This window comes from Ochotona princeps, chromosome 18 (assembly GCF_030435755.1).
Source record: "Ochotona princeps isolate mOchPri1 chromosome 18, mOchPri1.hap1, whole genome shotgun sequence".
NCBI classification, from domain to species: Eukaryota; Metazoa; Chordata; class Mammalia; order Lagomorpha; family Ochotonidae; genus Ochotona; species Ochotona princeps.
This window is the reverse complement of record NC_080849.1, coordinates 19,991,456-20,017,694: the sequence shown is the minus strand read 5'-3', so window position 1 is coordinate 20,017,694 and position 26,239 is coordinate 19,991,456. Positions and strand designations below refer to the sequence as shown.

At 55.7% G+C, this 26,239-nt stretch overlaps 1 protein-coding gene across 2 annotated transcripts; it reads right to left on the bottom strand.

The window, feature by feature from the left end:
- Window positions 1-24,502, bottom strand: SMAD7 (SMAD family member 7). 2 transcript variants are annotated; one of them, XM_004579509.2, is made up of 4 exons: window positions 23,483-24,502; window positions 22,356-22,409; window positions 17,105-17,179; window positions 1-2,012 (listed from the first exon to the last, which is right to left on the bottom strand). In XM_004579509.2, exons 1-4 carry the CDS (start codon window positions 24,087-24,089, stop codon window positions 1,474-1,476), a joined length of 1,275 nt encoding a protein of 424 aa, XP_004579566.2. In that variant the 5' UTR covers window positions 24,090-24,502; the 3' UTR covers window positions 1-1,473. The 2 variants fall into 2 exon arrangements, with proteins under 2 accessions (XP_004579566.2, XP_004579567.2); XM_004579510.2 differs by having other exon boundaries at window positions 17,105-17,176.
- Between the last annotated feature and the right edge of the window lie 1,737 nt (window positions 24,503-26,239).

Sequence of the window (26,239 nt, the reverse complement as noted above, 5' to 3'; positions counted from 1 at the left end):
TACGGTTTAAAAATTGTTTAATGGAACATAAACTCCTTTAGAAAAACATTCAGCTAGGTGATAACACCCATAGAAAAAAACACCCATCTCGTGTTTCTCTTTTTTAATTTGGCATTTGTTATTTGCATTTATATTAAAGCAAAGTGCATCTTTTATTTTTCTTGTTTATACACATTGCACAATACATAAATAATGATGCTTATAAAACGTCTTTGTATTTACAAGTAATAATATATTTATATATAACATAAAATACATTTTTTCTTTAATAAATCTCGGGGTTTTTTTTCCCCTCGGGAGTCCTTTCTCTCTCAAAGCACTACAATGCTAAATTTCCAATGAGAATGCTTCTCTTGTTCATTTAAACCTTTGTAGTTAGAAAAATAGCTTATGTTAAATTCTAAACATGCTCATTGAGCTAAGAACAGTGTCAAATTATCATACGAGTGTATGAGTTGCAGGAGAAATGAAAGATGAGGCAGGTGTCAGCCTAGGATGGTACCTTGGGTGCAGAGGGACCAGATCCTGCTTGGTGGGGGTGGAGACTGCTGAGGGACTCTCTCCCAGTGACGCCCCCCTCGCTGATCTAACAGCTGAGCTGAATGCACAGGCTGCAGGGTAGGGGTGGTAGGGGTGCGGGTGGAAGCTGGTTTTCTATGTCCAGGAAACGTATGATGATGCAATGAGGGGAGAGGGAGCTGGGCCCGTCTCAGGGAGTTCCAGGAGCAGATGGCCAAGCACCAGAGACAACAGGACAGCAGCCCAGCGGGGCGTGACTGAAGGAGTAGTAACCAGGGGATGGAAGCCACTGGGTCTGATGGAGCCCCTAACTGGCCGGCTTCTCAGAAGCCTGTGAATAGGCCCGAGTCCTCGGAAGGGGGGAAGCGTGGGGTGGTGGCAGGGGGTGGGGGACACAGGGACCTGGGGAGGCTCCTGTGGCCAGGAGCCACCAGCTTGCCCAGGTACTGCCTGTGCCCTACTGGGCATGTCCTACTGGCAAGAGACACACAGCTGGGGCTACCAACCTTATGGTGGGGACATCTATCAGGAGCGAACAAGATGTCCTTTCTCTGCCACGCCCCCTTCCATCCTTCACGCACACACATGCATGCACACACTCACGCATACACTCCCGACAGGTGAAATGACAAAAAGAGGTGAGGACTGCTCCCCATCCATATACACTGCTTCCTCCTTTTCTGACGAGGGGTGTCCCTGTCAACCATACCTGCTCCCCCACCCCGCTTTAGGAAAAAAAAAAAAAATCCAACATTTCTTCCCATAAGCTATTTCTCAAAACAAAATAGAACACAAAATGACAAGGACGACGAGGAAAAAAAAAAAAAAATACGACCCAAAGAGTCTGCATGAAAAGCAAGCACGCAGGAGGGAAGTCTTAGCAGCAAAGTAGTTTGAACGGTGGCCTGCTCGGCTGATGCTCTGTATCCCATCCGTGTCCCATCCGGCACGAGGCTACCGGCTGTTGAAGATGACCTCCAGCCAGCATGGGCAACTGCTGATGAACTGGCGGGTGTAGCACTGGCCCCAGCCCTTGACGAAGCTGATCTGCACGGTGAAGCCAGTCCACGGCTGCTGCATGAACTCGTGGTCGTTGGGCCGCTGCAGGCTGTACGCCTTCTCGTAGTCGAATGCTTTGATGGAGAAGCCGGGGAACACCTTGTGTACCAACAGCGTCCTGGAGTCCGGGTTGTCCAGTGTGGCGGACTTGATGAAGATGGGGTAGCTGCTGCGGTTATACACCCACACGCCATCCACCTCCCGCGTCAGCTGGATGCCGCAGCCAATTTTGCTCCGCACTTTCTGCACCAGCTGACTTTTGTTGTCCGAATGGAGCTGGCCGAGGCAGAAGCCGTTCCCCTGAGGTAGATCATAGAAGATGTCCAGGGTGGGCTCCTGGACACAGTAGAGCCTCCCCACGCGCGTCTTCTCCTCCCAGTATGCCACCACGCACCAGTGTGACCGATCCCCAGGCTCCAGAAGAAGTTGGGAATCTGCAAAGTAAAAGAGTGGACATGGTTAGCATGGAAGGGACTGCTGTTCTGTGTGGACCTAGGACTACAGACCCTGCAGTGCAAGACAGAAGGAGGGGAAACAGGCTGCCTGCTAAGCTGGAGGGCTGGATGTTCCAACCCATCAGTTGAGAGCCTGGCTTGCCCGTGAGCCCAGGGCCCAGGACTTGATCACAGGATGTCCCAGCCTTGCAACGCACATGGCAGGGTGCAGGGGCGGAGGGGGGGGCACGGTGGCTTTGTCACGTGGCTTCTTCTGCTTTTAAGGTTACAGAAGGGCAGGAATTACGCATCTTTCCACCTGGATGCAGGTTTGAAAGCCAGGAATAGCCAATACCAAGGTCATCCTGACAGACACCAAGATGATTTTCAAGGCTGATTGCTCAGGGAACCAGACCAGACCTAACACAGCCACATGGTCCAACCCACAGCATCCACACCAGGAGTTGATCTGAAATGGCTACACACAGCAGGCACTGTGACACCCAGCCACCAGATCTTCTTAACAAAGCCCAAGCACCAAGCACCAGGCAATGAGTCCAGGACAGACTGGGGCCATCCAGGAAAAGGCCCCTCCTCTGCCAGTGCCCTCCCCCCCACTCCCTGCAACCCCCTCCAGGGCCTTCCTCGCTTCCCAACAGGCCCCACCCAGCTTTCCTGGTCTGCAAACAGGGTTCTGCCCAGGGCACTGGCTGAGTGTGTGAAGATGATTTTCCTACTGGGGCCGCTCCATTCCCAGGACCTTTGTGGGGAGTGGGGGGCAGCCTGGTGGCTGGCTGGCATTCTGACTCCTCCTTAATCCTGGGGCTGGGGGGAGGTGGGCGGGTGGTGGAGCTTCAGATTGGGGCCCATAAATCTTCCCAGCCCAGCCAGGCTGCAGGGATGCAGTGGTTTGTGGCAGCAGGGTGGAGACCGGAAGTCTTGTATTTGTTAACAACAACAAAAAAAACACCCTCAGGGGGTGGGAGAGAAGAAGCGGGGAGAGGGGGCAAGAGAGCCTCCTAAAGCCCTCCCTAAGGCTCTGCAGGCCCACACTCTCCTGGGGGGCTGGTGGTGTGCTGTGACCTGGATGTTTTTGCAGCAACTGGACTCAGAATCCATAACAAGGAATTGCCTCATCTGGGGGCGGGGAGGGCATGGGGTGCCTGTCCTGAGCCCGAGTGGGCTGGAGAACCATCACTGCATAACCACACTCACTGCAGCCTCCTCAGGCATGCTGGGACCTGGGCACCCGTCATCTCCATTAACTTCCTCTCTTCCCCGCTACCCTGCCATGTCCACCCCCATTCCCCCCCTAAAAAGCAGCAAACAGTCCTGGATAAAGGAGGCCTGTGAGTAAGCCTGCAAATGCACACCCTATGATCCACCAGTGTGTGTGTGTACTGAAGTATGCATGCACTCACACGCACGCGCACACACACACACAGTGACACATGGGAAAACATGAGAGGGACGAGGGCTTGGAGCAGAAAGTGATTCACCAGGCAGGGACTTGGCGTCTGCAAAGAATCCATCAACTGCTAATAAAGCCCCGAGCGCGGGCCATCTTTGAACTTTCCTGCCAAGGGAGCTCAGCTTGCAGGGCTGCGCCACAGGCTGTGACATCCATGGAAACCAGAAGACCCAGGCAGGTGGGCAGGTGGGCAGGTGGGCAGGTAAGGGGTGGGGAGGTACACAATGGACCCAGGAAGCTGGGTGGGACAGGGTGCACTCTGGGATGGGATTCTCTTTCATCTGCACTGGGTCAGACCTCTCCAGCCTGAAGCCTCTTTCTGTTGGGGTTAATAGCCCAGCCAAAAAAGGTACTGACAGCATGTGTGGGTGTCCTGAAAACCCACAATATGCTGCAGGAAGGTCCCAGCTGTATCCCACTCCTGGCTCCCACTCCTCTAACAAGACAGCTCCTGCCTACTCTGTCTCTCACACGGGCTCCGCTCTCCAGCTAAACTGCTGCAGGGAAAAACAACGAGCACCCTGGGCACAGCCCTTGGCTTGCATGGGGGCACCCTGCAGTGGCCCACATGCATACAGCTACCCTGCCAACCTGACCTGGTTTCTGGGCAATGCTGAGCATTGCTGTCCCACGAACAGTTCTCTGAATTGGACCCGCAGCCCACATGCCTCCCCACGAGGCCGGTGTGGGTGCCTGGTCCCCAAGCTTCTAGGAGCTGAGTCTTGGCTTCTATAAGCCATGCTGATATCATACGTTTTCCTGTCTGTTTAGTGCCTCACGCCCCAACCCAGGAAGAAGTGCCCACGGCAGCTTCTTTCCCAGCCACTGGTGCTCACTTGAAAGCATCCAAAAGAAAAGAATACATTGTAGAAAGAACTCAGATGCCGTAATGCCTACAAGGTTCTTACTTTTTTTTTTTTTTCTTTCCTTAATTACAGTTTGGGGAATTGGAGGAACAACTGAAAAAAACATGCTGAGTCTGAATTCCTTTAAGGTGTCCTTCCACATCTCCCCTCCCCCTTCCTCACTTTCCTGAAAGCATAAAACCATCCTTACTTTAAAGAGAACCAGGCTGGGGTGGTGGACGGGGGGGGGGGGGGGGATAAAAGAGCAGAGCTTCACCCCAGGTTTATATGCAACAGCGGGAGCAGGCAGTCCCCAACCAGCAGACCTCCCTTGGTCGAGGGCAAAGAGCAACTATGCCCCAGGCCCAGTGGTAGGAGAGCAAGGTCTTCTTTCTAACTCCTAAAGTAAAGAGACACGGAAGGACAACGGCAGGGACAGAAAAGGCCACATCCAGGACCCCCTCCTAGGTGAGTCACCAGCTTGGGAAAGCCCATAGTGAGGCCAGAGACACTTGTGGGGTCCCCAGGAGGCACCAAAAGAGCCCCTAGAATTTGTCCCTTCTAGATAGAGGCCAGCATGCCAGAGGTGACAGGAGGCCAGCCAAGGGGGCTGGGGAGGAGGGCGACTGCCTGAGCCCACCTCTATGGGTGCTGATGTGCTTATTTCTCTGCTAAGGCGCAAGATGCCCCCAGAGGTGCCAGGGGTCCAGCAGGGTGGGCTGGCAGGCAGGAAGCAAGCCTGGCCTCTAAGGGCAGAAATGTGGACACAGGAGCACACCCAACAACCCTGGAACACAAACAGCACCACGCCTCGGCCGCCTCAGTGGCCCAGGACAGAGGCGCCATGGCCGCTTGCCTCATCCTGTCCTGCCCTCTCCATCAGACATCTCAAAGGTTAACAGCACTCGTCACCCTGCTCCCCACCCTTATTGGAAAACGGCTGTTCTCTGAGACACATCAGGAGAGCCCCCCTACTCCACCCCCTGTAAGTTACCCCCAACAAATAAGGACCTTGGTCAGGGTGGGGTGCAGGTGGGGAGGGGGAACTCATGTTCCCCAGAGGCAAGAGACCCTGCAGGAGAGACAAACACGGGGAACTTGAGCAGAAGTGCCTGGGCTCAGTTCTCCTGTACAATGGTCACCCCCTTGTGTGGGATGCAGAGGCAGTAACCCAGGGCCCACCAGCTTTTGCAGGCACCCCCGCCATGGGGTAGAACAAGTCACCCAAGGGGCTAGACTCCTAAGCAGGTGCAAAGGTAGGGCTGACTCCAGAGGGTGAGCAATGGGGTCTGCCGGGGCCGGGGGGTGGGGGGAATGTCTCCCTCTAAAAGCCCAACCAGTGGGGTTGCCTGGGAGTCCCAGATACAGCTCACTGCTGAAAAGACACCTGCTCCCCTCTAGGGAGGTGGGCAGACCAGCTATGGCACAGTTAAAAGCCTGGGTTCCAATTCCAGATGACTTACACTAGTCCCTCAAACAGCTCTCCTCTCTTCTCTCAGAACTGTATCTATCTTCTCTGGGTTTCTCCAACTGCTTGGCAACTGCTGATCCACCTCTCCCTTCATTCCCGCCATGCATAGTGAAGGGACAAGCCGTCTGGGCACTCAGCAAGCATTCACTGTGCATGCACTCTCTTCCAAGTGGCTCATGGCAACCCTTGGTGGTGACACACCATCACCACCCTGGCTCAACAAAGGGAAAAAACGAGGGACGAGTCACTTGCCAAGGAGCAGAGCTGGGCTCCGGCCTGGAAAGCTGCCCAGTGCAAGCTGTGGGTGGGCAGCATCTCGGGCCACCCGGTCCCAGGGTTCCTCTCCAAAGGCTCCAGGGAAAAATAAGCATCCTGCGGAACACACTTTAGGAAACTCTGTGCCTGCCTTTCCATTGCAGTGTGGGGCTTGTGCACCAAGAGGTAGGGAGGGAGGGCAGGGTGAACCGGACTTCTTAGCCAGCAAACTGCTTGGTGCCCTTGGCCAAGGGGCGCAGGGCACCTCGGTTTGACCCAGTGTGGAAGGAACTGGGGCAGGCGGGCCCCATCAGTCTCCCTTTCTGGCCCAGTGGGGTGTGGGGCTGCACCTCTTTGATTCGCAAATGCGACCCATCCATGTTAAACACCGCTTCCATTCACTTTTCCTACCTTCCAGACAGTAACAAATTTCCCTTTAAGAAGCAGGGCACATTTTTGCATTTAATTTGCAACAACAACAACAAAACAAAATCGAAAGAGAAAGGAGGCAGGTCAGTTTCTGCAGTGCCTACCTTTCCTTTCTTTGAAATAGTTACAAACTCTGCCTAGTCATTCACCCTCAAGAAAAGGTCAGGCCCAAGCCAGGGTCTCTTTAATCCCCCAAACAGCTCCCAAGGGCTTACCCTGCCCATCACCACTTCCTTTTCCTACAAACTCTGCAAAGTTCACAGGCAAGGGTATGAAAAAATGGAATGAAAAAGCTGTGCATTTTGACACAAAGTTTTTTAAGCCCATGCCGGTCAGAGGTGTTTACAAAGCGTATACTCAAAAAAAAAAAAAAAAAAAAAAAAAAAAAAAAAAAAAACCAACAAAAAAAAAACTAGGTCTGGACTTGAATATTCTGCACCAGAATAAATTTCCCTTTCCTTCCATTTCCAATTACCTTTTGATGTGCATTTTTATTTGGCACATCTAAAAGACTGTTGAGCAACCCTACCCTTACAACCAAGTAAAATGCTCGCAAAGTGGTCCCATCTCCACTGCCCGCCTGCAAAGCACTGTTTGCCATCAGAGGATACAACTGAGAGGGTAGCGCAGGGCAGGGTGAAGCCACACAAATCACAAGCTACCGCCCGTCTCGCCAGCCGGGCCATGGCTTCCTGTGCCCCAGCACCGAGCATGCAAATGACAGTGTGTGCCCGGCTACAGCAGCCGCTGGCGTCGGAGGACGCCAGCCCAGCCGCGGATGGCCTCAGAGGAAGGGTGGGGTAGCCCGGCCCAGCCAACCCCATTCATAATATTTATTTACAGTAAATGGCCTCTCTTGGCTGTGGAGGGTGCATACACTCTCAAGTTTGAAACTCGAGGCTCTTCCCCTCCACTGACTTCCCGACATGACCCCTCCCCAGGTCTCGGGAGCTGTGTCCACAGGGAGATTCTCCCTACTGTGACGCACACAGACCTCCACCCTACAGACCTGCGTGGCATGCTCCGCATCCCACATACTGCTTTGTCTCCTTTTTGGTGACATTTCTAAGCAGCAGGCGACGTGTGGAAGGAAGCACCACTAGCAAAATTCTCTGAAAAGCCAGAAATCCCAGGCCTGCACTAGCTTCTGCCCCGCTGGCCTAAGTCTGAGCCACTGCTGGGAGCCCGGGGCTCCACCAGATCCCAGTGGCTTGAGTAACCCCAGGACTCGCTGAAGCAGCCCTGCCCCACCCCCTCTCTTACACAGCCCCAGGAAAACTCATGGAAAACTACAGTGAGAAACAAAACAAAACAAAAAGTCCTCCTCACGCCCCCTTTCTCCTGGCTCCCTAACAGTTATGAAAACTCTTGGATGGGATGGCATTTTGAACATTTACTGCATTCCGGCCAATAAATTCCAACACAGGATCTGATGGAAAAGCTTCCCTCCAGGCCGCCCAAGGCTCCCTCCCTGGCTCCCTCCCCCTCATTCCTTTTCTTTACAATCCAAGAGCAGGGCCTGGCCAGGCCCGCGCTGCACTGTACTTACAGGGAAAAAAAAAAAAAAAGAAAGAAACACGACAGCCTGGAGACAGTGTGCAGACTGGAAAAGTTAATCATTACTTCTGTCTGCCTCTGTAATCTAATCTCTCCAGCTTGGACACACTCACTGCTCAGCCATCCCAGCCCTTGCACCCCCAAAGCACCCAAGACCTCCCAGACCAGAGCCTGTCTTCCTCACCCCGCAGCGGGGCCTCCCACTACTGCTCTTCAGCTAGGAGGCAGCAGGACAAAAGGCCCCAGGCATCCCACACCCATAGCCAGCCCTTCTGTGCTGCAGTGCCCCAGTTCCCTAGAGCCTCCTGCCTTTGCATAACTGGGGCTCCAGTATCTCTCACACCACTGTCTTCAGGCTGTGCACTTACAAACTGCTAATGGGATAAATTTTATGTTAAGCCTCTCCCACTGCGAGTTTCCAAAAAGCAAAGAAAGAGAAAACATGCCATCTTGGGCATGGGATGGGTCTTAGAAATAGGTGGGCACAGGGGATATAGTCTGTGCAAGGGAACCATGGCTGGGTTGGGGGCATTTGGCCTCCATGAAGCCCCCAGCCCTCTGGACATGCAGACATAGTATCAGACAGCCATCACTTAAGCAAGGGACTGGGTAGCAGTGTCCAGTCCTTTTTCCTGCTGATGAGACCAAGGCCCCTGAACCCCAAACCTGTCTCTCCCCAAGGCCAAGTGGCCTGCTGGTGGCGAGGCACCCCACCCTCAGTCTGGGGAGGGCAGGTTCTGCCTCCTGATGCAACCCCCTCCCAGAACTCCTGAAAATTTGGGGGGTAAGGGTGGCTTCTAAGTGCCTGCAGGAAGCCCCTCGCTGCCAAGGGTCTTCCTGTGACCCTCACGGAGCAGGAGAGGGGACCCATCTATTTCTAAGACCCATCCCATGTACTCAGATCTGGGTGTCAGCTTCTGCCTTTTCCTTTTCGGTTATGGATTAATGAGGGGGAGGGGAAAGGTTGTGCAAACTAAGAGGTTCCAGGGGGCCTGCCCCCTACCCCGACTCAGCCTGGCAGACAAAGTATTGAAGTGGTTGCTGGGAAAATGCAGACAAGCAAGTCTGCAGGGCATAGTCCTAACTTGCCAAAACTGTAGACACAGTAGGAGCAATAAACGACCCAACATGGGCGCCACCAACAGCCGTCAGCCCTGTTGTCTTCTGGACAATGCCCGGTGATTCATACCACAAAACAGTGGGGACAGTGAGAGGGGTGCGGAGAAGCTCTGGCTGCTTCATCCTGCTCAGAACCTCCCAGACCCTTCTTCCCCAAGGGCTCCACACAGCAGCCAGGAGAGGAATTTCATTGGTGAGCTCCAGGGACAGCTAAGGCCTCAGGGTAACAGCCAGGACAGACTGAACAGGAAAATGTAACACATTGGTGTCCTTGGGTACAGACAGACAGGCCCAAGCCTCCTGCACAGGGCTGGGACCTCAGAAATGCTCTTGGCCTTCAGGTTTACTACAAAAAGACCAAGAGCTTGCATTCCCCAGGCTCCTGGGGAAGTAGCAGACAGAAAGGAAAGTCCAACTTCTGGACTTCCAGCTTGCTGCCAAGGCATTGAGGCATTGCACACCACCCCTTCCCAGGGTGGCTTAGGGCCAGCCACCAGCCCCTGCAGTTTTCCCGTGACCCCCTCCTCCCCCAAGCCCACTGGAGGAGGGGCTGGAGGCAGACCCCCTCAGTTTATCAGCAAGCTTTGCTTTATCTCAGCTCTTCACAGACCAGGAGCAGGCAGCAGCCCAGGCCCTTAAAGCTCTGAGGAGGCTAGGGGTTCAGCACCACCCCCAGGGCTTCCCCAGGGACCCCCAACACTGGCTCCTTCTGGCCTGCAGAAGCTGTTCCTGCGGCTGGCCATCCGTCTGCTGATGTGAACGCTATCAGGGCCAGGAAACGGATCCTCCACCCTCCACCCTCCACGCTGTGTGTGTGTGTGTGTGTGTGTGTGTGTGTGCGTGCACATGCGAGCACACACACACACACACACACACACAAGTTGGGACTCAACCTTTACAGCCATTTCTTCCAACCACATGTGAAAACCCCAGCTTCCTCCAAAGCAAAACGGCACACCCGGCTTCAGACCTGGCCAGAGCAGACACAAGTGAGGCAGGAGCATGCCTTCCAGGCTGGGGTCAGCCAAGAGGACCAAGGTCATCTCCTGGATGTCCCTGCCTCCCAACCTGGAGGGGGGACCAGGCTGATGCCCTCCTCCATCCCCTGCTCCGCCCCTAGCAGTGCTCCTGAGGCAGATGCCAGTGGGCAACCTCTGTGGACTCACCACCTGCCCACAGCATTCTGCCTTGGCGTTCTGCTCTGTTTGGACAAGTTCCCCTCTGCGAGTGTTCAACAATGCTTTTACACACCCCAGGGCTCTTGTTGTGTTATGAAAGCAAAACAAAGCACGCTAAGGCAAAGGAGGGAAGGTGGGCAGGGATGAGCAGTGAGCCAGTCAGCCACACGAGCCTCTTTCTTACAGGTACCCATCCCAAAGAGGACTCCCTGGTAGCCTACGGTGGGACATGGACTGAGTGTTGATGACAGGTTGCTCTTTCTGGGGGCCACTCCTGTGACCCTGTCCTGGGTACAGCCATACAGGGGGTGGAGGAAGCCCAGAAGTCCCTTTCCTCTGACTTTTCAGTAAGCAGTCTAAGGCAGGCTCACTAAGTGGGGGTACAGTAGCAGCCAGGAAACAAACACCAGACACCTCTGGGCGGGGACAACACGGAGTTGAGAGCAAATCCCACCCACCTCCCACCACCACCAAAAAAAAAGTTTGCTTTTTTGCAAGTTGAAACCAAGCTAATGACGCTGGGTGGGGCTCGGTGCTGAGACCAGAGCAGCCAAACCAAAATTAGCTTCCAGCCAAAGAGCTGCGAGGCCTCACCATTTGGGGAAGGAAGCTGAAAAAGTCATGCTTTCATGGCTTAGTAAAGATTCCCCAGTCAAAGCAGGAAATAAATCTTCAGCTAACATTTTAACTGGGGGTGACCCTTCTGGTAAAATATTAAATAATGATAATAATAATAACAGAAAGTTCTCAAACAGTCTCTTTCTTAAAGAAAAGAGCCTCAAGTTTTCATAGGAATGGAAGGGGAAAGAGGAGGGAAAAAAGTTCGAAAGGCAGAGGGAGCCAAACGGCTGGCCTCTACCTAGCCCCAAACAACTTTTTTTTTCTGGATTTTTTTTTTCCTCAAAAAGGGGATGATGCAATTTCCTGTCTTGTCCCAATATTTCCTGCGAACTGACAAGGTGAAAGTTATCACCCTGTTTTAAATAACTATCCTAAACTGCTCTGAAAGAGCCCTCTAACAAAATGTCCCCATCCTGGGGACACAAAATATTGTTTCTAGTCCTGTGGAAGTTAGTTTAAACAAAACTCCAGTTCCCTAGACAATAATACTGAGGGGTAGCTTCCAGAGGAACTGGGCAAAGTGCCTACTTACCAAGGGGACCCCAGTGAGAAGCAGAGGTTGGGTGAATGATGGCAGCCCAGAGAACTCTCCCAAAAGAGCCAGTGGTGTTTGGGTTACAGTGGTTGCGTTCAGGTCAGTGTGGCTTTCTTGGTGTGTTAGCCACTAAATCGAGAACCCTGCCTCAACAGTTAATAATATCTTCCCGCTGAAAATAGCCCAGGGAGGAAGCCTGTGTGTGACAGTAGGCAGGCGGCCAGGCGCTGGGTGAGCCATTCAATACAGAACGAGAAAGATGCTAGGGCCAGTGGTGACCTCTCAGCGGCCATGCATACAGTAATCTCCCACATAGCTCCTGTAAGAGACAGTGTCCAGGTCAGCCATGTCCTAGAAGCAAGCTGAGGACATCCCACAGACGGGGGCTTTAGTTCTCAGCAGGTTGGGTGGGCTAGCAGGTGTTAAGTCTACTGCATATCCCATGGCAGGAAGGGCAAGCTTTGAAAACAGACCAGGAAAGAAAGAATCCTCCTGCCTCTAACTCAACTCTCAGGTGCACCTGCTTGCTCAGGAAGAAGATCATCTCTGAGGAACAGACCCACCCAAGCCTCCAGCAGACCCCCAAAGACCTCAAGGGTGCTATGGAAATGAGTACCTATCGGCAGATCCCAGGTCCCAGGAAAGTTTCCCTTGCTCCCCCTGGTCAACTCTCCAGTTCTTGGATTGTAGGTCATCCAAATGCCTGGCAAAAGCTACCCTGGGTCCCTCTTCAAATCTATGAGTAGAAATACACATGGCATAAAAGAACCACCAGAGAAACACTGGGTACATTCCTGGAACTGGCCAGTCGGCACCACCATCCAGTTTCAGAACATTTTTCTCACCCCAAAAGGACACCCACTCCCATGGGTCCCTTCTAACAATGTCTGTCACAAAAGCAAAGCAACAGAGGGACAAGAAAGGGTCACATGTTTCTACAACTAAGCCAAAAAAAAAAAAAAATTCACTGGAGACTTCCAAGGGACTCCAAAGCATAACAGGAAGTAGCAACCTAAACCTTTAAAAATACCTGCTGTGATGTTTGAGGTTCCTGAAGACCTGACACAAACTCTCACCTAATGGCATGGACCAGTAACAGTAATAATCAAAAAGCAAAAGAAAACGAGGTTTACAATGAATTCTTTTGCATTTTCTCCTTTTTTTTTCCCCCTGTGCCCCTGGCCCCGAGTTTTGCTAATCAAGGTCCCAAATGATGCAGAAGTCCATCCAGCTACAACCAGGCAGGATAGCCAAAAGCTACACCACCACCACCCAGAGCCTGGCCTTCACCTGTCCACCCCTCCCCTGGTTTTCCCTGGCTGGCCCAGTTTTGCTTCAGGGACAGGATGCAGGAGGCAGTGGACTGGCCCGTCTGGCCAGCAGAGCAGCCCAAAAATGCTCCAGGAGTCTCTAAACGCTATCACCCTGCATTTAACCCCTGCCAGACTGCCTCATACTTTCCAGGACAACAGGGGTTTTTTCAGCCAGCCCTTCTCCAGGGGCAGGGGCATGACCCCGGGGCGTGCTGCCCAACAGGCCAACAAATAGCCAGAACTGCGCCCAGGACTGGTTGTCAGCAGGGCGTAGGTGTGCACCAGGTGAGCCACCCTAGCCTTGAGTCATTAGGCTGGCTGGGTGGAGGGAGCTGCAGACTGTGTCCCTGGAGTTCCAGACCGTCATTTCTCACAGTGGCCTGGGGGCAAGGGGACGGGCCAGTAGGGAGCTCACTCAAGGTCATATGGGGGTGCTGCTGTGCCTGCCGGGTCTGACTTCCCAAAGTCCCAAAGATCAACTCTGCACTTGGCCACAAGTGTGTTGCACCCAGCAGGCCCCTCTCTTCCAGACTAACCATGGCATGAACAACCTCCATGAAACCACGAGCGGCTGCCAGGCAAGACACAGAAAACACCACAACAAGCACTCAGCCAGATTCAGAGCTGTGATCACAGTCTGGGCCAGACAATAAATAATTGTTCGCACGCGGCTGAAGAACTTTGCTTCAAACAGGACGGAGCAATCTTTCCTAAGCTCCTTGTTGCGAGCCCAAGTGAACCGCGGGCCTGAGCCAGGGCTACATTTTCAGATTATATAGGTATTTCTGAAGGTTCTCTCCTCTGGGGCAAAGTCAGATGCCAACAGGGATCAAAAAGGTGGAGAGAAAAACATTTCTGGGTGGATGCTGATTCAAGGGTTATTCCATCTGCCACACAGGTAAACTGGAAGGCAGACCTTAAACCTTAACCTTAGCAGGGTGCCCTTGGGGTGCAGGCCCAGGTCCCACCCCAAGATGCCCACAGGAGTCTCCCCGCTGCATGTCCAAGGGGCCTGTCCTTTGAAGTTGAAATAATTACAAATGGGGACACGGTCCCCAAGCTCTGCCCTCACTGAGGAGGCTTCAGACAGGAACACCTCCAGGAGAAGGTAGCTGGGGCAGGGGTATGCATCTGATCGATCTGGAACTCCTCCGAGGGAGAAATGATAGCTGCCCGCCACCCCTTCCCCCTTAACCCCCCAGCACCCCGCAGAACCTCCCAACTACGTGAGGCGGAGGTGTGCACCCTTTAACAAAGGCTGCCAAAACCGCATGTGGGAACCCATAGCCAAGACCATCCCCCAGGGCCCATATCCAAACATGCACCCACACCCAGAGGGACTACCCTGCCAGCCACAGACCCACCCACAGCACAGGCCCCCTTGCCCATCGCAAAGCAGGCATCTGTGTGCTGGTGTGTCTGTCTGTGGCGTGCTCACACACACACATGCCCGCACCAAGCCATCCATCTGTCTCAGAGAGAGCCGGCTGTCAGAAACGAAAGTACTATCTCCTGGAAACAAGTCGCTGTCTTCTAAAAATGTCCCATTTTTCCCAGACCGAGACAACTTGCAAGGGTGGGGTGTGCCTCCGTGGCAGGTCCCCCGATGACCAGCCCTGCCGCTGCTCTCCCCGGTTCCCCATTCCTAGGAGCCAGGCTGGGAGGGCAGAATTCCAACCTGCGGCCAGTGCTGCTCCCAGTCCCAGGGCTCCCAACGCCTCCACGCCCCTTCCTCTGGGCAGCTCCTTAGGGTGCAGGAAAGGGAGGGGCCAGCCTCAGAGTCACCCCTGCATTTCAGGAGAGCCTTTGAGCTCTCCCTACCCCCCACCTCCGAGGCATGGCGTTTTCACATTCGCCTGCTTTTTCTTTCCCTTCTTCCCTTGCCAAAAGAATCAAGCCCTGGCTCCGGCTGCCGACCTTCCTCCCACCCTAAACTGAGCCCCATTCATTAAGCCCCGCTCTCAGCCAGGGCAGGACAGGAAGGAAAACAGCACATAGGGGCCTGTGAAAGAGACTAGAGAGGTGGCTGAAACCGGGAGGAAGGGAAAAGCCCAGGCCGGCACCCTGCCCCTCAACCCCCTTGCCCTGCATAGGGCTATGCTAACCCCTTCCCCTAAGGGCTCTTGGGTCTGCAGCCACCCAAACCCCAGGGGCCTTCTCCTTGGGGTGCAGGCACATCATGGCTCTGCCCCCATGGGTTCATCACCCTCTCCAGAAAAGGGGGGAGTAGAGGGGGAAATTTGGAGATTCCCCCATTTACAAAACCAGTAGCCCAGGACCCTAACCAATACAATCACCTTTGGGGGAAGCAGTCTTGCCACAAACAGGAGAACCCTAGCTTTGCTCAGAGTGCATTAACTTCCCTGCAGACACCACCAAATCAGGGCCAGCTCCCGCCCCACCAAAAAAAAAAGTCTCTGTGACCTGCCCCTCCCACCCCTGCATGGTGGCACATGATTAATTCACCACCCTAACTACCCAGGGAAAAGAAGAAAAGAGTTGAAACTTTGAAGCCTTGGAAATGAGTAAATCAAGAGCTAAAACTCAAAACAAATGCTCTTTCATGTGCAGCCCTCCCCTCTTCTCTCTCTACAGATCTGCAGAGTCCTGAGCCATCCGGCCATCCATCAGACACTCACTGGCTCGCCCGCCTGCCTTGCCTGCCTGCCTTACCGGCTCCATTCACGTGAGCCATGGCGGCGATGGCAGGGGCAGGGGGAGGGTGTCGCTGATGGCTGCTATACCCCCAACTTCTTTCCAGGACCAAGGGAGCCCAGCTCGGGTCACTGGCTGGCTTGGAGCTAGGCAGGCAGGCTCTGGGGCTAGGTGGCAGGGCCTGGTGTCGTCATTTCCTCTGCCCCAGGAGACAGACAAGATGTTATCAATAAGACAAACCTTCTGAAAAGCCCTTTTCAAAAGCTACCATTTCCCTTGCTTATTTCATGTGGTTTGCAGGGGTTGGGCTCCTCCCTGGGCAAGCATTGGACAACATCCTGAGGGTGTTGCTCAGCAAGGACCCTCGCCTCCCTTGTCCTTTCAAAGAAGTGGCTCAGACTTAGAAAGCAGAGGCTCTCAGCCACCCATTTCTGCAACAAGTGCTGCTCCTGCTACATTACACACTGCCCTCCACCCCAGTCCATGCCCACCCTCAGGCCTGAAGCCCCTACCTCTCTCAGAATCTCTTTTTTTCCTTTTTCCTAGTTCTCATTAGAAGCCTTGCGCAACCACCAGACTACACAATGAACTAAAATAAAAACCAATAAGGGTACCCTTCAGACACACACACGCTGAGGACGCCTGACCAACGGGAGGCCAGGGGATGCACCTGACAGAGGACGCCGCACAGCCGCCTGCAGGGTGGGTCCCCCTGTGCTATCATCTATACTGATGTCTCCAAGCTAGGACAAGCCACGCGTTCTGAACCCCCAGGAAGTCCCTTCCTCGCTTCAGCTAGTTCTTATGACAATGCCATGCTGGTGGCATGGCAGCCTGGCGGGGAGAGGAGACAAGTAGAAGCAGGACACCTTATGTTAAAACCCAAAGGCCTCCCTCTTAGAGGGCCAGAAAGTTTCTCCAAGGGTTGCCTCTTCTGTCTTCAGGGACAATACCCAGCAGGGTTCCCCAAATGTGGCTTATTCAACCCCATAATCTTTCAGCACCTACTACTGAAGGCACACCCCAAGCCTGCTGCTCCTGACCCCACACTTGGAAGTGCAAAACCTTGCATTCTTCTAGGACTTACAAGGAAATCTACTCCAAAATTCCATCCTTCCCTGTCCCCACCCATCTGTCCATTGACACATTTGTCTGTCGTCTAGCCATCACATCCCCTCACCCTCTTATGCTCTGTCTTCAACTAGTTTCCCTAAAGACGGGTTCATCCCCTCCAGGGACCCCTGTGCACGCACAGAAGGGCACCAGAGGCAGCTTATTAAACGCATGGCTCTATGACCCCCAGATCCGCAAGGGAAGTCCCCTGAGCCAGGAGCGACTTAAAAATAACCACAAACCACTTGACCCGCAAAACCAACCCCTCCTCCCCCCACCGCTGGCGCCATCAGCTCCCGGCGCTCAGAAAAGACCTAGGATCCTGGTGTGCACAGAACCATGGGAGAGCCAGCTGGGTCATCGCAGAGCTACCACACACGCGTCCAATATTAAGACACCCCCCCCGAAAAGCCTGCAGGCCAGCCAGGGTGGCCAACAGACAGTCCCCATGGTCCATCGTCCGCCCCCCATCCGCCCTCCATTTCAACAAACCTTGGATTTGCCAGGAAAAGAAAGAAAACACTCCTTACCTGAAAGCCCCCCAGGGGCCAGATAATTCGTTCCCCCTGTTTCAGCGGAGGAAGGCACAGCATCTGGACAGCCTGCTGTGGATTCAAAAAGAGACAAATAAAGGAATACATCAAGCACTCGGATTGCTTCTTTAAGCACCAAGAGCGGGCAAGAGAGACCTCCCAATCCTGCAGGCTCAGTGCAGGCAGCGGCCCAGCACCCAGGGCAGCCAGTTAATCATTAGTCCAGCCAGGCTCCCTCCCAGACTGGCTGCCCTCTCCCTCTTACACGGCCCCCACTGAGGAACTCAGGTAGTTCTCAAGGTCAAGGAAGTGTATCTTGTACTTTCTTCACCACGGCTACTCTGCCTTTGCAGGGCCGAGGCCGAACTTCCTTATCTCCCTGCTCTTAGATGAGAGTCTTGGTAAAGACAGGTCCTCAAGTCTCCAGGTCTTAAGTCTCCTTGCTGATTGAGGGCTAACCTGAGTCTAATAAGAACCACTAAGCTCCGGGAGACACCAGGCGTCATACACACACACGCACCTGTGTAACCAGCACCAGGTCAAGCCCTTCCTGGCAAGGCAGTCAACCAGAGGAAATATGTTCTACCTCCCTCCAGGCTGGGTACAAAGCCCTACCACCACCAGTACACACCGCTGTGGAAGCCTTCCCTGGCAACCCCGGATCTGTAAGGCTCCTACAAAATCCTGCCATCACCCAGCACTTGGGGGTTCTGCTTGTTTCCTCTGCCGCCCTTCACCTGCAGGGGCTGTCAGCCCTTGCCCCTAATTCTGTCCTCAGGTGCTCAGCACCGGTGACCAACTTAATGCCCAGGAACCAAGACCAATGAGTCACACAACACAAATACACAAATCTCCCCTGGTCACTGCCAAGCTTGCTCAAGTCCGATCAAGCAGACAGCCCTTCTAGCTCTGTGCAAACATACCAGCTTGGTTCATGCAGCCTCTGGGGTGTCCTCCCACAGGAAGGGAGAGGGCACTGGGAGGACAGCAGGATGATGCCCCTGGGGTGGAAGGTGCACTTCTAGCTTCACCTGCAGCCCCTTGAGCAAGCCAGGGTAATCAGGAACCAAGAGCGATGTCAAGTGGTGGCAAGTAGCCCATAGGAGCTTTGCAATGGCCTCAAGTTGCCTTCAAGGACTGATTCAAGGTGGGTAAAGGCTAGGCTTAACCTACTCAAACCCTCAAGCCCTCTCTAGGTGTCTGCTGCCACCTTGAATGTGGCAGTTTTCCCTCTAATCAAAGGAAGTACCTTCATCTACCAACACCTTCTTCCCCAGCTGGAAGAGTAACTTTTCACCAACTCCCCTGCACAGGGAAGGGGCAGGCGGGGGAGTGGTGGCAGCAGACAGGGCAGCGAGCAAGAAGCCTGTGTGTAATCTCATTTTGTCAGGGTAAAGTATAATTCCTAACAGGAATATACAGTTTTACAGGATGCACTTAATCAAAGGGAAACAATAGCGGGGGGCAGGAAATGGAGTTATTTGTTCAATTTGGGATCCTCTCCTCCACCTCCTCTCCCTTACCTCGCCCCCACACACAACCTTAAACACTGCAGTCACGCCCCCACCCCCACCTCCACCCCCGGCTCTGCCTGGCAGAATGCCAGGGGCAAGGTGTTTCAAAGGAGAAAAAAGCCTGGCATCTTGGGGCAGAAACGGGGTGGGGACCACAGTTGGGGTGTCAGTCCTTCTTACATCAAAGCGGTAGCAACCACAAGCTTTTTTTATGAAATGCTCTCTGCCCCTCTGCCGGGGCCTTTGATCTCCCGAGGGATTTACAAATGCCAATTAACCAGCCCCTGGGAAGCAACTGCCTACCAGCTCAGCCTGTGCCAGGTAAACTGAGGCCTTGCTGGCTGCTGGGCTCCGAGGGCCACCCAGGGAGCCAGGCTATCCCCAAGAGCTGGATCTTACCCTCTCCCCACAGCAGGCAGCCTCCCACATCTACATGGGGCTCCACCCACTGCCTAGCTGGGGAATGGGTCCATAGGTCTATCTGTCAGAATCGGGGTCTTGCTCCCCAAGGCCCAGGCTGGCACATGGCCAGCCAGAAGCTCCAGGCTGGTTCTGGCTGTCATCCACCACTCAGAATACCAAGCACCCACAAACCAGTAAGTGCAGTGGGCAATGATTAGCTCTGCTTTCCAGTCTGAAATCCCAGCCTGGCGAGAAGACAGGAGCTACCGAGGATGGGTGACTAGGAGAGGGAGTCCTGCTCAACTTCTCTCACCCAGGAAACGTCTCCTGGCCAGCCCAAATAGTATCAGCAACTTCCTTCTGCACTCCCTGAGCACTGCTCAGGAGAGAGAGCCTCACAGCCCCCAACCAAGAACCCAGAGACCCTTTCCCTCACCACTCCGCCTGAAGCGGGGCTCACCCTACCCTTGGTGAACCCAAAGGTGTTTTTAGGCCAATACATCATCACACCTGTAGAATGAATAAATGAACCAATAAACAACGAAGGAATCATCCGACTCTTTCATCGCCTGGATTGAAAAACAGGCCTGGCGGGTAAGACGCCTGTATCCTGGCTCACAGTGCGTGGGTTCAATAACCAGCTCCATTCCTGGGATTCTGCAAGGCAGGTCTGGGGTAGGGGCTCACCCAATGGGAGATCCGGGTCTGAGGGACATTGAACCAGCAGAGGAAAGCTAAATAAATTTCTAAAAATATATGTTTCTTAGAGCTCTAGAAAAGCTCAAAAAGACGTAAGAGGCCAAGAGCAGCAAGCCAGACTCCCTCACAAGACCCCTGGACGAGGTGGGCCAGCAGGGTCCCTCAGCAGCCCAGGCTCCAACAGCTCACCCAGCAACCCCTTGTCAAGCCTTCCAGGGAAGCAGCACCCACACAGAAGCCTCTGCCCTGGCCAGCACCCCACTCCACCAAGGGACAACTGGTTTCCAACAGCAAACTGACCTCTCATGTCCTGAGAGCCACAGGCCACAGCCCCCCGGGTCCCACGCTCGATCCTGCCCAGTGATCCCTCAACAGAGGCTCCTGGGTTACTACTACTGGCGGACTGCGCAATACCCACATGAACCCAGCCCAGGCCCTCCCTGAGGTCACAAGGAGGCAGTTTCAACCACAGCCAAGCTGAGCTCCCAGTGTTTTCACCCTCAAGTGCTACCTCTTCTGAAACGGAAGACTTCGGGAAGACTTCGCAGAAGAGACTATCTCAGTGGTGCACTAGGCTCAGACTCCACACCAGCTGTCCCAAATCCTCACCAAGTAACCCAAGACCCAAAATGCAATCCAGCACTTAAGAACTTAAGGATGTAAATGGCTGATGGGAATTCCCAGGTCCAACCCTCTCCCCTGCAAGGTGAGGTCCCAAACCTGGGGTAGCACACCCCTCCCCTCTGTGTCTGATCTCACTGCCACCTGCCTGCCTGCAGAACCAGCTCCCCACCCCTCGCCCCCAGGGACGGCCCCTTCAGCCCCAGATCTGGCTATGGGGTGCCCACGCTCAGACCATTCCTTCGGTTATGGGAGGAGGAGCTTTATCGCCAGCCCTCTGCTTACACCATCCTTTCTTCCATCCTTTACTTTTGTTTTGCTCCACACAAGACACAAGATGTGGGTGAGTAAGCAGCTGCATGAGGTTCGGGTGGGCAGGTTAATCGCTTCCTATTGGCGGATCAGGGCACTTCTCCCCCACCCCCACCCTTGGAAATGGCACATTCCTGTCTTTGTGGCTTCTCTGTTTACACACATTTTGCTACCTAATGTCAACACTTGCTAATGAATAAATATATCACTGTGCGCTCACTGAAAATGAGGTTCCTGCCTGGCAGAATGACTGCTCCAAACAGTAAGCCCATGAGAACGTGGGCCCGCTTTTTTTTCTAGTGCTTTGTAAAGTTTCTAAGAACACTTCCTGGGAAGAGGGGTGGTCTGTATCCCTTGGGGTCAAGGCCACAGTCCTTCCTGCCTTCTAAGAGAAACTTCCAAATAGGAACAGGCAACAGGGAGGATGGGAGAGAAGAAACAAAAGCCCTGGGGAAACCTGACTTCTCCCAGGGCTTGAAGAGCTGTGTCGTGCCAGTTAGGGTTTGTTGCAAATACAGAGAGTTGGCTATCTCATTAATGACCATTTATCTAGTGTTTTGTAAATCGAAAGCAAAATATCACATGCTTCGCAGCCCCTTATTAGACAGGCACCAGGCAAGCAGGAACGCCTCTCGGCTGCAGAAGCTGGTGCAGTCCCAGGAGGGCTGGCTCCCGAGCACGAGCACGGGGCTTCGGTTACACGTTCATTAAAGTATTTAATTTATGACAACGCCCCGGCAAAACTTTTAATTAGTGGGAGGGGGGAAGGAGGGAGGACGACGGTCCAACAGCCAAAAATCATGAGGCAGAAAGACTTGAAGAATTCCAGGAGTTAAATGGCGCCCAGCCCTTCCCGCTTCCCTCTCCAGAACCTTGGCAAAATAAAAATGTCACAAGTTGGTGCCAGTGTATGGGCACAGAACCCAAAGTCACAATCTGTACTTCCAGCAGGTGACTCGCCTACTGGAAATAGGGGATGTGGGACACCAGCTAATCTCTGGGGTCACCCCCAGATTGATTCTGGAGACCCCATCCGTCCACTGGCACTACAGCGCCATGGGAGGGTCCCACCTGTTCTGTCAGCCAGAAGGGGAAGGCACAGGAGGCCACAGGGCTGGTGCCAGCCTCCAGGGGCTTCTGTCCTCCCCCCTTCCCTGCCCCCAGCCATACAATGACAAAGCAGCAGGTAGAGCGAGGTATGTTAAACACTTTTATAGCTTAACCAAGAACTCTCCTGGAGAACACCCTGGGAGGGAGGCAGGAAGGACCAACTCCCTTGTTGCTTCTTGAACCTCTTTAAAATGTTCCAAGGGACAGTCCTTCCTCTGCTTTCAAACCAGCCCGATCCTTTGGGTACTCCCAAAGTTCCTGGGTTTGCCCACTAGTCTGTCTTGTTCAGCCCCCAAGGCACTTCATTGTGGTTGCAAACATCCACGTGTTAGAACACAACCACCTTCAGCCGCAGACAGCATGTCCCTAAACAGGGAACCGAATGCAAAGTGCGAGATGTATTTACACAAAAAGAAAAAAAAGCCACTCCCACAGTCCAATATCAGAAACCCACAAGCAACTTGAGGGGGGGATGGTGGAAGCCCAGCACCTCCCCAAAGCGGCTCTGGGACACAGACAACTGGTTCTAAGGGCTGGGCTTCTAAACAGGGGATCTAAGGAAGAGGCTTTTCAAAAAGCCATCTACTCACCAGTTGGTTTGAGAAAATCCATCGGGTATCTGGAGTAAGGAGGCGGGGGAGACTCTGGAATTTAAAAAGGAGAAAATAAAGGCCGGGCGGTGAGAGAGATAGAAACTTACGATAACAGAGGCATTCTTTGGGCCCCACTGTTTGTCTTAGCTGTGGGGGTTGGAGGCAGGGCCGCGAGGCGGTGATTGCCTTGATATTTAGCTGTCAGATAAACAAAAGAGGCCGCCTGGCGCCAGCCTCGCCGCTCCGCTCCTCCGCCGTCTGTGGCAGCCGCCGCGGCTCTCAGCGGGCCCGGCTTGGAGCCACTGGCTCTGGCTCAGCCGCGGCTCGGCCGGGGCCGCGCACTTCGCAGCTGCCCACGCGGGGGAGGGCGACGGCCGAGCCCCCTCCCAGCAACCTGAACCCCTAGACCTCCCGTCACTGTCCCCGCAAGGGACGTGAGGGACTGCCCCACAACCCTGTCCCGATACACAAAAACACAAGCAGCCCATCGGGGGCGGGAAGGAGACGCATCCCTAGTGCGCTGGGTGGACCAGGGCAGAAGAGGGAGAGTTCACCTGGACTCAGGTCCAGGAGACGCTGAAAAGAGCATACTAGCAGGGCAAAAGGACGGGGTTCGTGGAGGGCTCGTCTAGAGCAAAGGGTACAAACCGCTGGGGCCGCAGCTCAGTGTTGCGTGCTTACTCTCCAGTTCCCCAACTCCAAAGCCAGAGCAGCACCTGAGCCACCGTGGCTGGTTCTGCATTGCCCGAAGCAGAAGAGCCCTTGCAACTCACTCCTTTAGGCCTTCCTTGGCGGGCTTGGCCCGCGTCCAACTCGGCCACACACCTCAACGTCTTTCCGGGTGCGGGAGTGTGTGGCCCTCCCCGCCCCCGCCAAATCCTCTGCGCAGGAAGTGAGGACCAGACCTCCTTAAATGCCCAAAGATGACTGAAGAACGGCCACAAGTCCCCTTACGGTGGAAAAGGAACGTCGCCATCACCCCCAGGGAAAGCCCTTGGAGCCTGCCCGGGGACCCCAGGAGGGGTGCGCACAAACCCAGCCCAAGCGGTAGCAGCACGCACACGGCCAGCGAGGGCCTGCCTCCCCTCACCAGCGCCCGCGCGCGGGCTGGGGCAGCTCCTCACCTAGTTCGCAGAGTCGGCTAAGGTGATGGGGGTTGCAGCACACCAGCTCGGGGTTGATCTTCCCGTAAGATTCACAGCAACACAGCCTCTTGACTTCCGAGGAATGCCTGAGATCCGGCCACCTGAACACTTTGCACAGCAGGAGGGGGAGCGAGTAGGACGTGGGAGGCTGCGAGGTTTGCGCACCGCCGGGTGCCCCCGGGCCCAGCCTGCAGTCCAGGCGGCCGGGCAGCAGGAGGCACGCGGTACGCGTACCGCCCCGGGACTCCACGGCCTGGAGCAGCAGCTCCAGCTGCCGCTCCTTCAGTTTCTTGAGCACCGAGTGCGTGAGCGCTTTCAGATCCGCCTCGGGGCCCCCGGCCGTCCCGGCGCCCGCGGCTGGGGGGTGAGGATGATGGTGACCTTTGGCACCTCGAACTGCCTTACCCAGGCAGCAACCAGCCCTGCCCGCGCCGCTGCCGCCACCGGCTCCATGCGCCCGTCCGTCCGTTGCCCCTTCTCCCCGCAGCTCGCCGCCTCCCCCTGCACCCTCCTCCTCGTCCTCTCCGCCGGGCGCACGGCTCCTCCAGAGACGCCGGACGAGCGCAGATCGTTTGGTCCTGAACATGCGGGGCGAGGAGGCGAGGAGAAAAGTCGTTTGCCGGCTAAGGAGCGAACATGACCTCCGCACACCATGAAGAAGTCGGGCGCCGAGTTGAGGCAGCAAGCGCAATCGACAGCAGCAACAGCAGGGGCCCGGGCAGGAGCGGCGGCGGCCCGAGGGGCGCTCCGTGGCATGCGCCAGTCTCCCGGAGGCCGGGGCGCGCGCGGGGGCCCGGGGGCGCCCGCCGGGGCTCGGGGGCCTGCGTTCCGGCTGCCCCACCCCGCGCGGCCCGCGCCCTGCGCGGCTCTCGGGCCCCGGCGCGCCCCGGAGGGACGCGGCCGCCGCTGCCCTGGGGGCGGCCGAGCCTGCCCCCGCCGGTGCCTCCCCAGAAAGAGGCCCCCCCGCGGCGGCTCCCGAGGGTCGGGCTCGCCAGCCTCGGCTTCCTACATGGAAGACCCGCGGGGGCAGAAAATGAAGACCGCCCGGCGAGGCCGCCGGAGGGAAAGACAAGCCTCTTTCCCCCTTGCTAAGCAACTTAATTTGGGGGTGGGGAGAAGCAGGCAATTAAAAAAAAAAAGCAGGCACGCGATTTATTTTTTTCCTCTATATCCTTAGTAACCGGATCTCCTCGAATTCCGTGCACACGAAGACTCGGGGGAGGGGGCTGCGCGGACTTCACCCCGCATGAGACGTCTGGCCAGACGAAGAGGCTTGTCTCCAAAGCCGAGAACCAGATATGCAAAAGCCCCCCGATGAAAACCACCACCACCTCGGACGCCGGCGAGCCGGGGCTTCAAAAACAGAAAATGTTTACAAAAGTAGCACAAGACGTTTGAGGGGTGGAAAGACGCATCCACGAGTTACATGCCCCCTTCTTCCCTCGCCGAGCCTTTCTAATCTTCGGCTCCTTTTCTTCTGCCCACATACACGCACGAAAAAATCGTATATATGTATTTTAATCCACAGAAAGGTTCGGTTAGGCAGCTTCAATCCTGCGCATCCGGGTGTCTCACGGGACTCTCTGGTCTTTCCTCCTGCGCTCCCTGGGGCCCAGGTCCTCGGCGGGGACTTCCTCGGGGGTGGCGGGGACGCAGGGGCTGAAGATGCTGCTGCGGCGTCGGCGGCTGCGACCGGCGGGGCTGACAGCGCGGGGGAGGGCGGCGCGGCTGCAACCGCGGGCCCCCGGTGGGTCGCGCGCTCTCGCTTCCCTCCTCCGGGGCACAAGCTGCTGGCTAGCGTGGGGGCCGGTGGTGCCCCCTCGCTTGGCCGTGGCTGATCGCCGGGGCTCCCCGCATGGGCTGCTCGCCCCGGCCCGGCTGCGGCGACTGGAGGCCCCGGTGTTCTCTCGCCGCCGCCTCCTCCGAGACTCTCCTGGTCGCGCCCGGGAGCTTCCTCGTCCCCCGTCCGCCCTCTCCTGGCGCTCAGGTCTTGCCGCCGCCGCCTCCTCCGGGGGCTCGCCGCCTCGCGATCAGGGGGCTCCGGGGCCGGCCGCTCGGCCGCTCGGCGCCGGCGGGCTGGCTCCGTCTCAGGCAGCTCTCTCCGGCGCGCCTCCCGGACCGAGCACGGCGCCCGGCTGGCTCGGCTGGCACGGCTCGGGGACAGGATCCTCCGGGAGCCGAGCAGCAAGCGAGTGTGCCCGGGGCTCGCTGCCTCCCGCAAGGCCTCCCGCCCCCGCCCCCTTCCCTCCCCCTTCCCTCCCCCGCCCCCAGCGCCGCCGCCTCCCCGCCCCCGCCCCCTCCTCCCTCCCCCCGGCCCTCGGCTCGGCTGTTCCACTGCGCAGTGGCGCGCCCGGCTCCGGCCTCGTCACGTGGCCGTCTAGACACCCTGTCGCTTTAAAAAAAAAAAAGCGATTGTGTTTCGCAAACAACAGATCGGGTTTCTAAAAGCTATTTCTCCCCCCCCCACACACATACACACACCCCAACCTCCACCTCACCCCCGCCACTGCCACCCCCTCCTGGACCTGTAGGAGTCGGGGGGAACCAACGTGGGGGGACTAGGAGGAGGGGTGAGGGGGTCAGGGTGGAAGGGGACAGAGGCGCTCCCAGGATCGACCGAAGCCGGGCTGAGGCAGTGGAGACGGTGGAGGCGCCGGGAGAGTGAGCTGGCTCCGCCAGTAAGTTTGGGAGGCGCCACGAGCGGGTCGGGGAGCCCCGGACCTGAGCCCCGCGGGG

Bases quoted from the DNA above. Each gene is read 5' to 3' on its own strand.
- SMAD7 (XM_004579509.2), bottom strand. From the start codon at position 24,089: ATGTTCAGGACCAAACGATCTGCGCTCGTCCGGCGTCTCTGGAGGAGC. The intron at 22,410-23,482 runs GTGAGGAGCTGC...TTTAAATTCCAG, and splicing joins TAGCCGACTCTGCGAACTAG to AGTCTCCCCCGCCTCCTTAC. The intron at 2,013-17,104 runs GTAAGGAGTGTT...TTTACTTTGCAG, and splicing joins GGCCCCTGGGGGGCTTTCAG to ATTCCCAACTTCTTCTGGAG.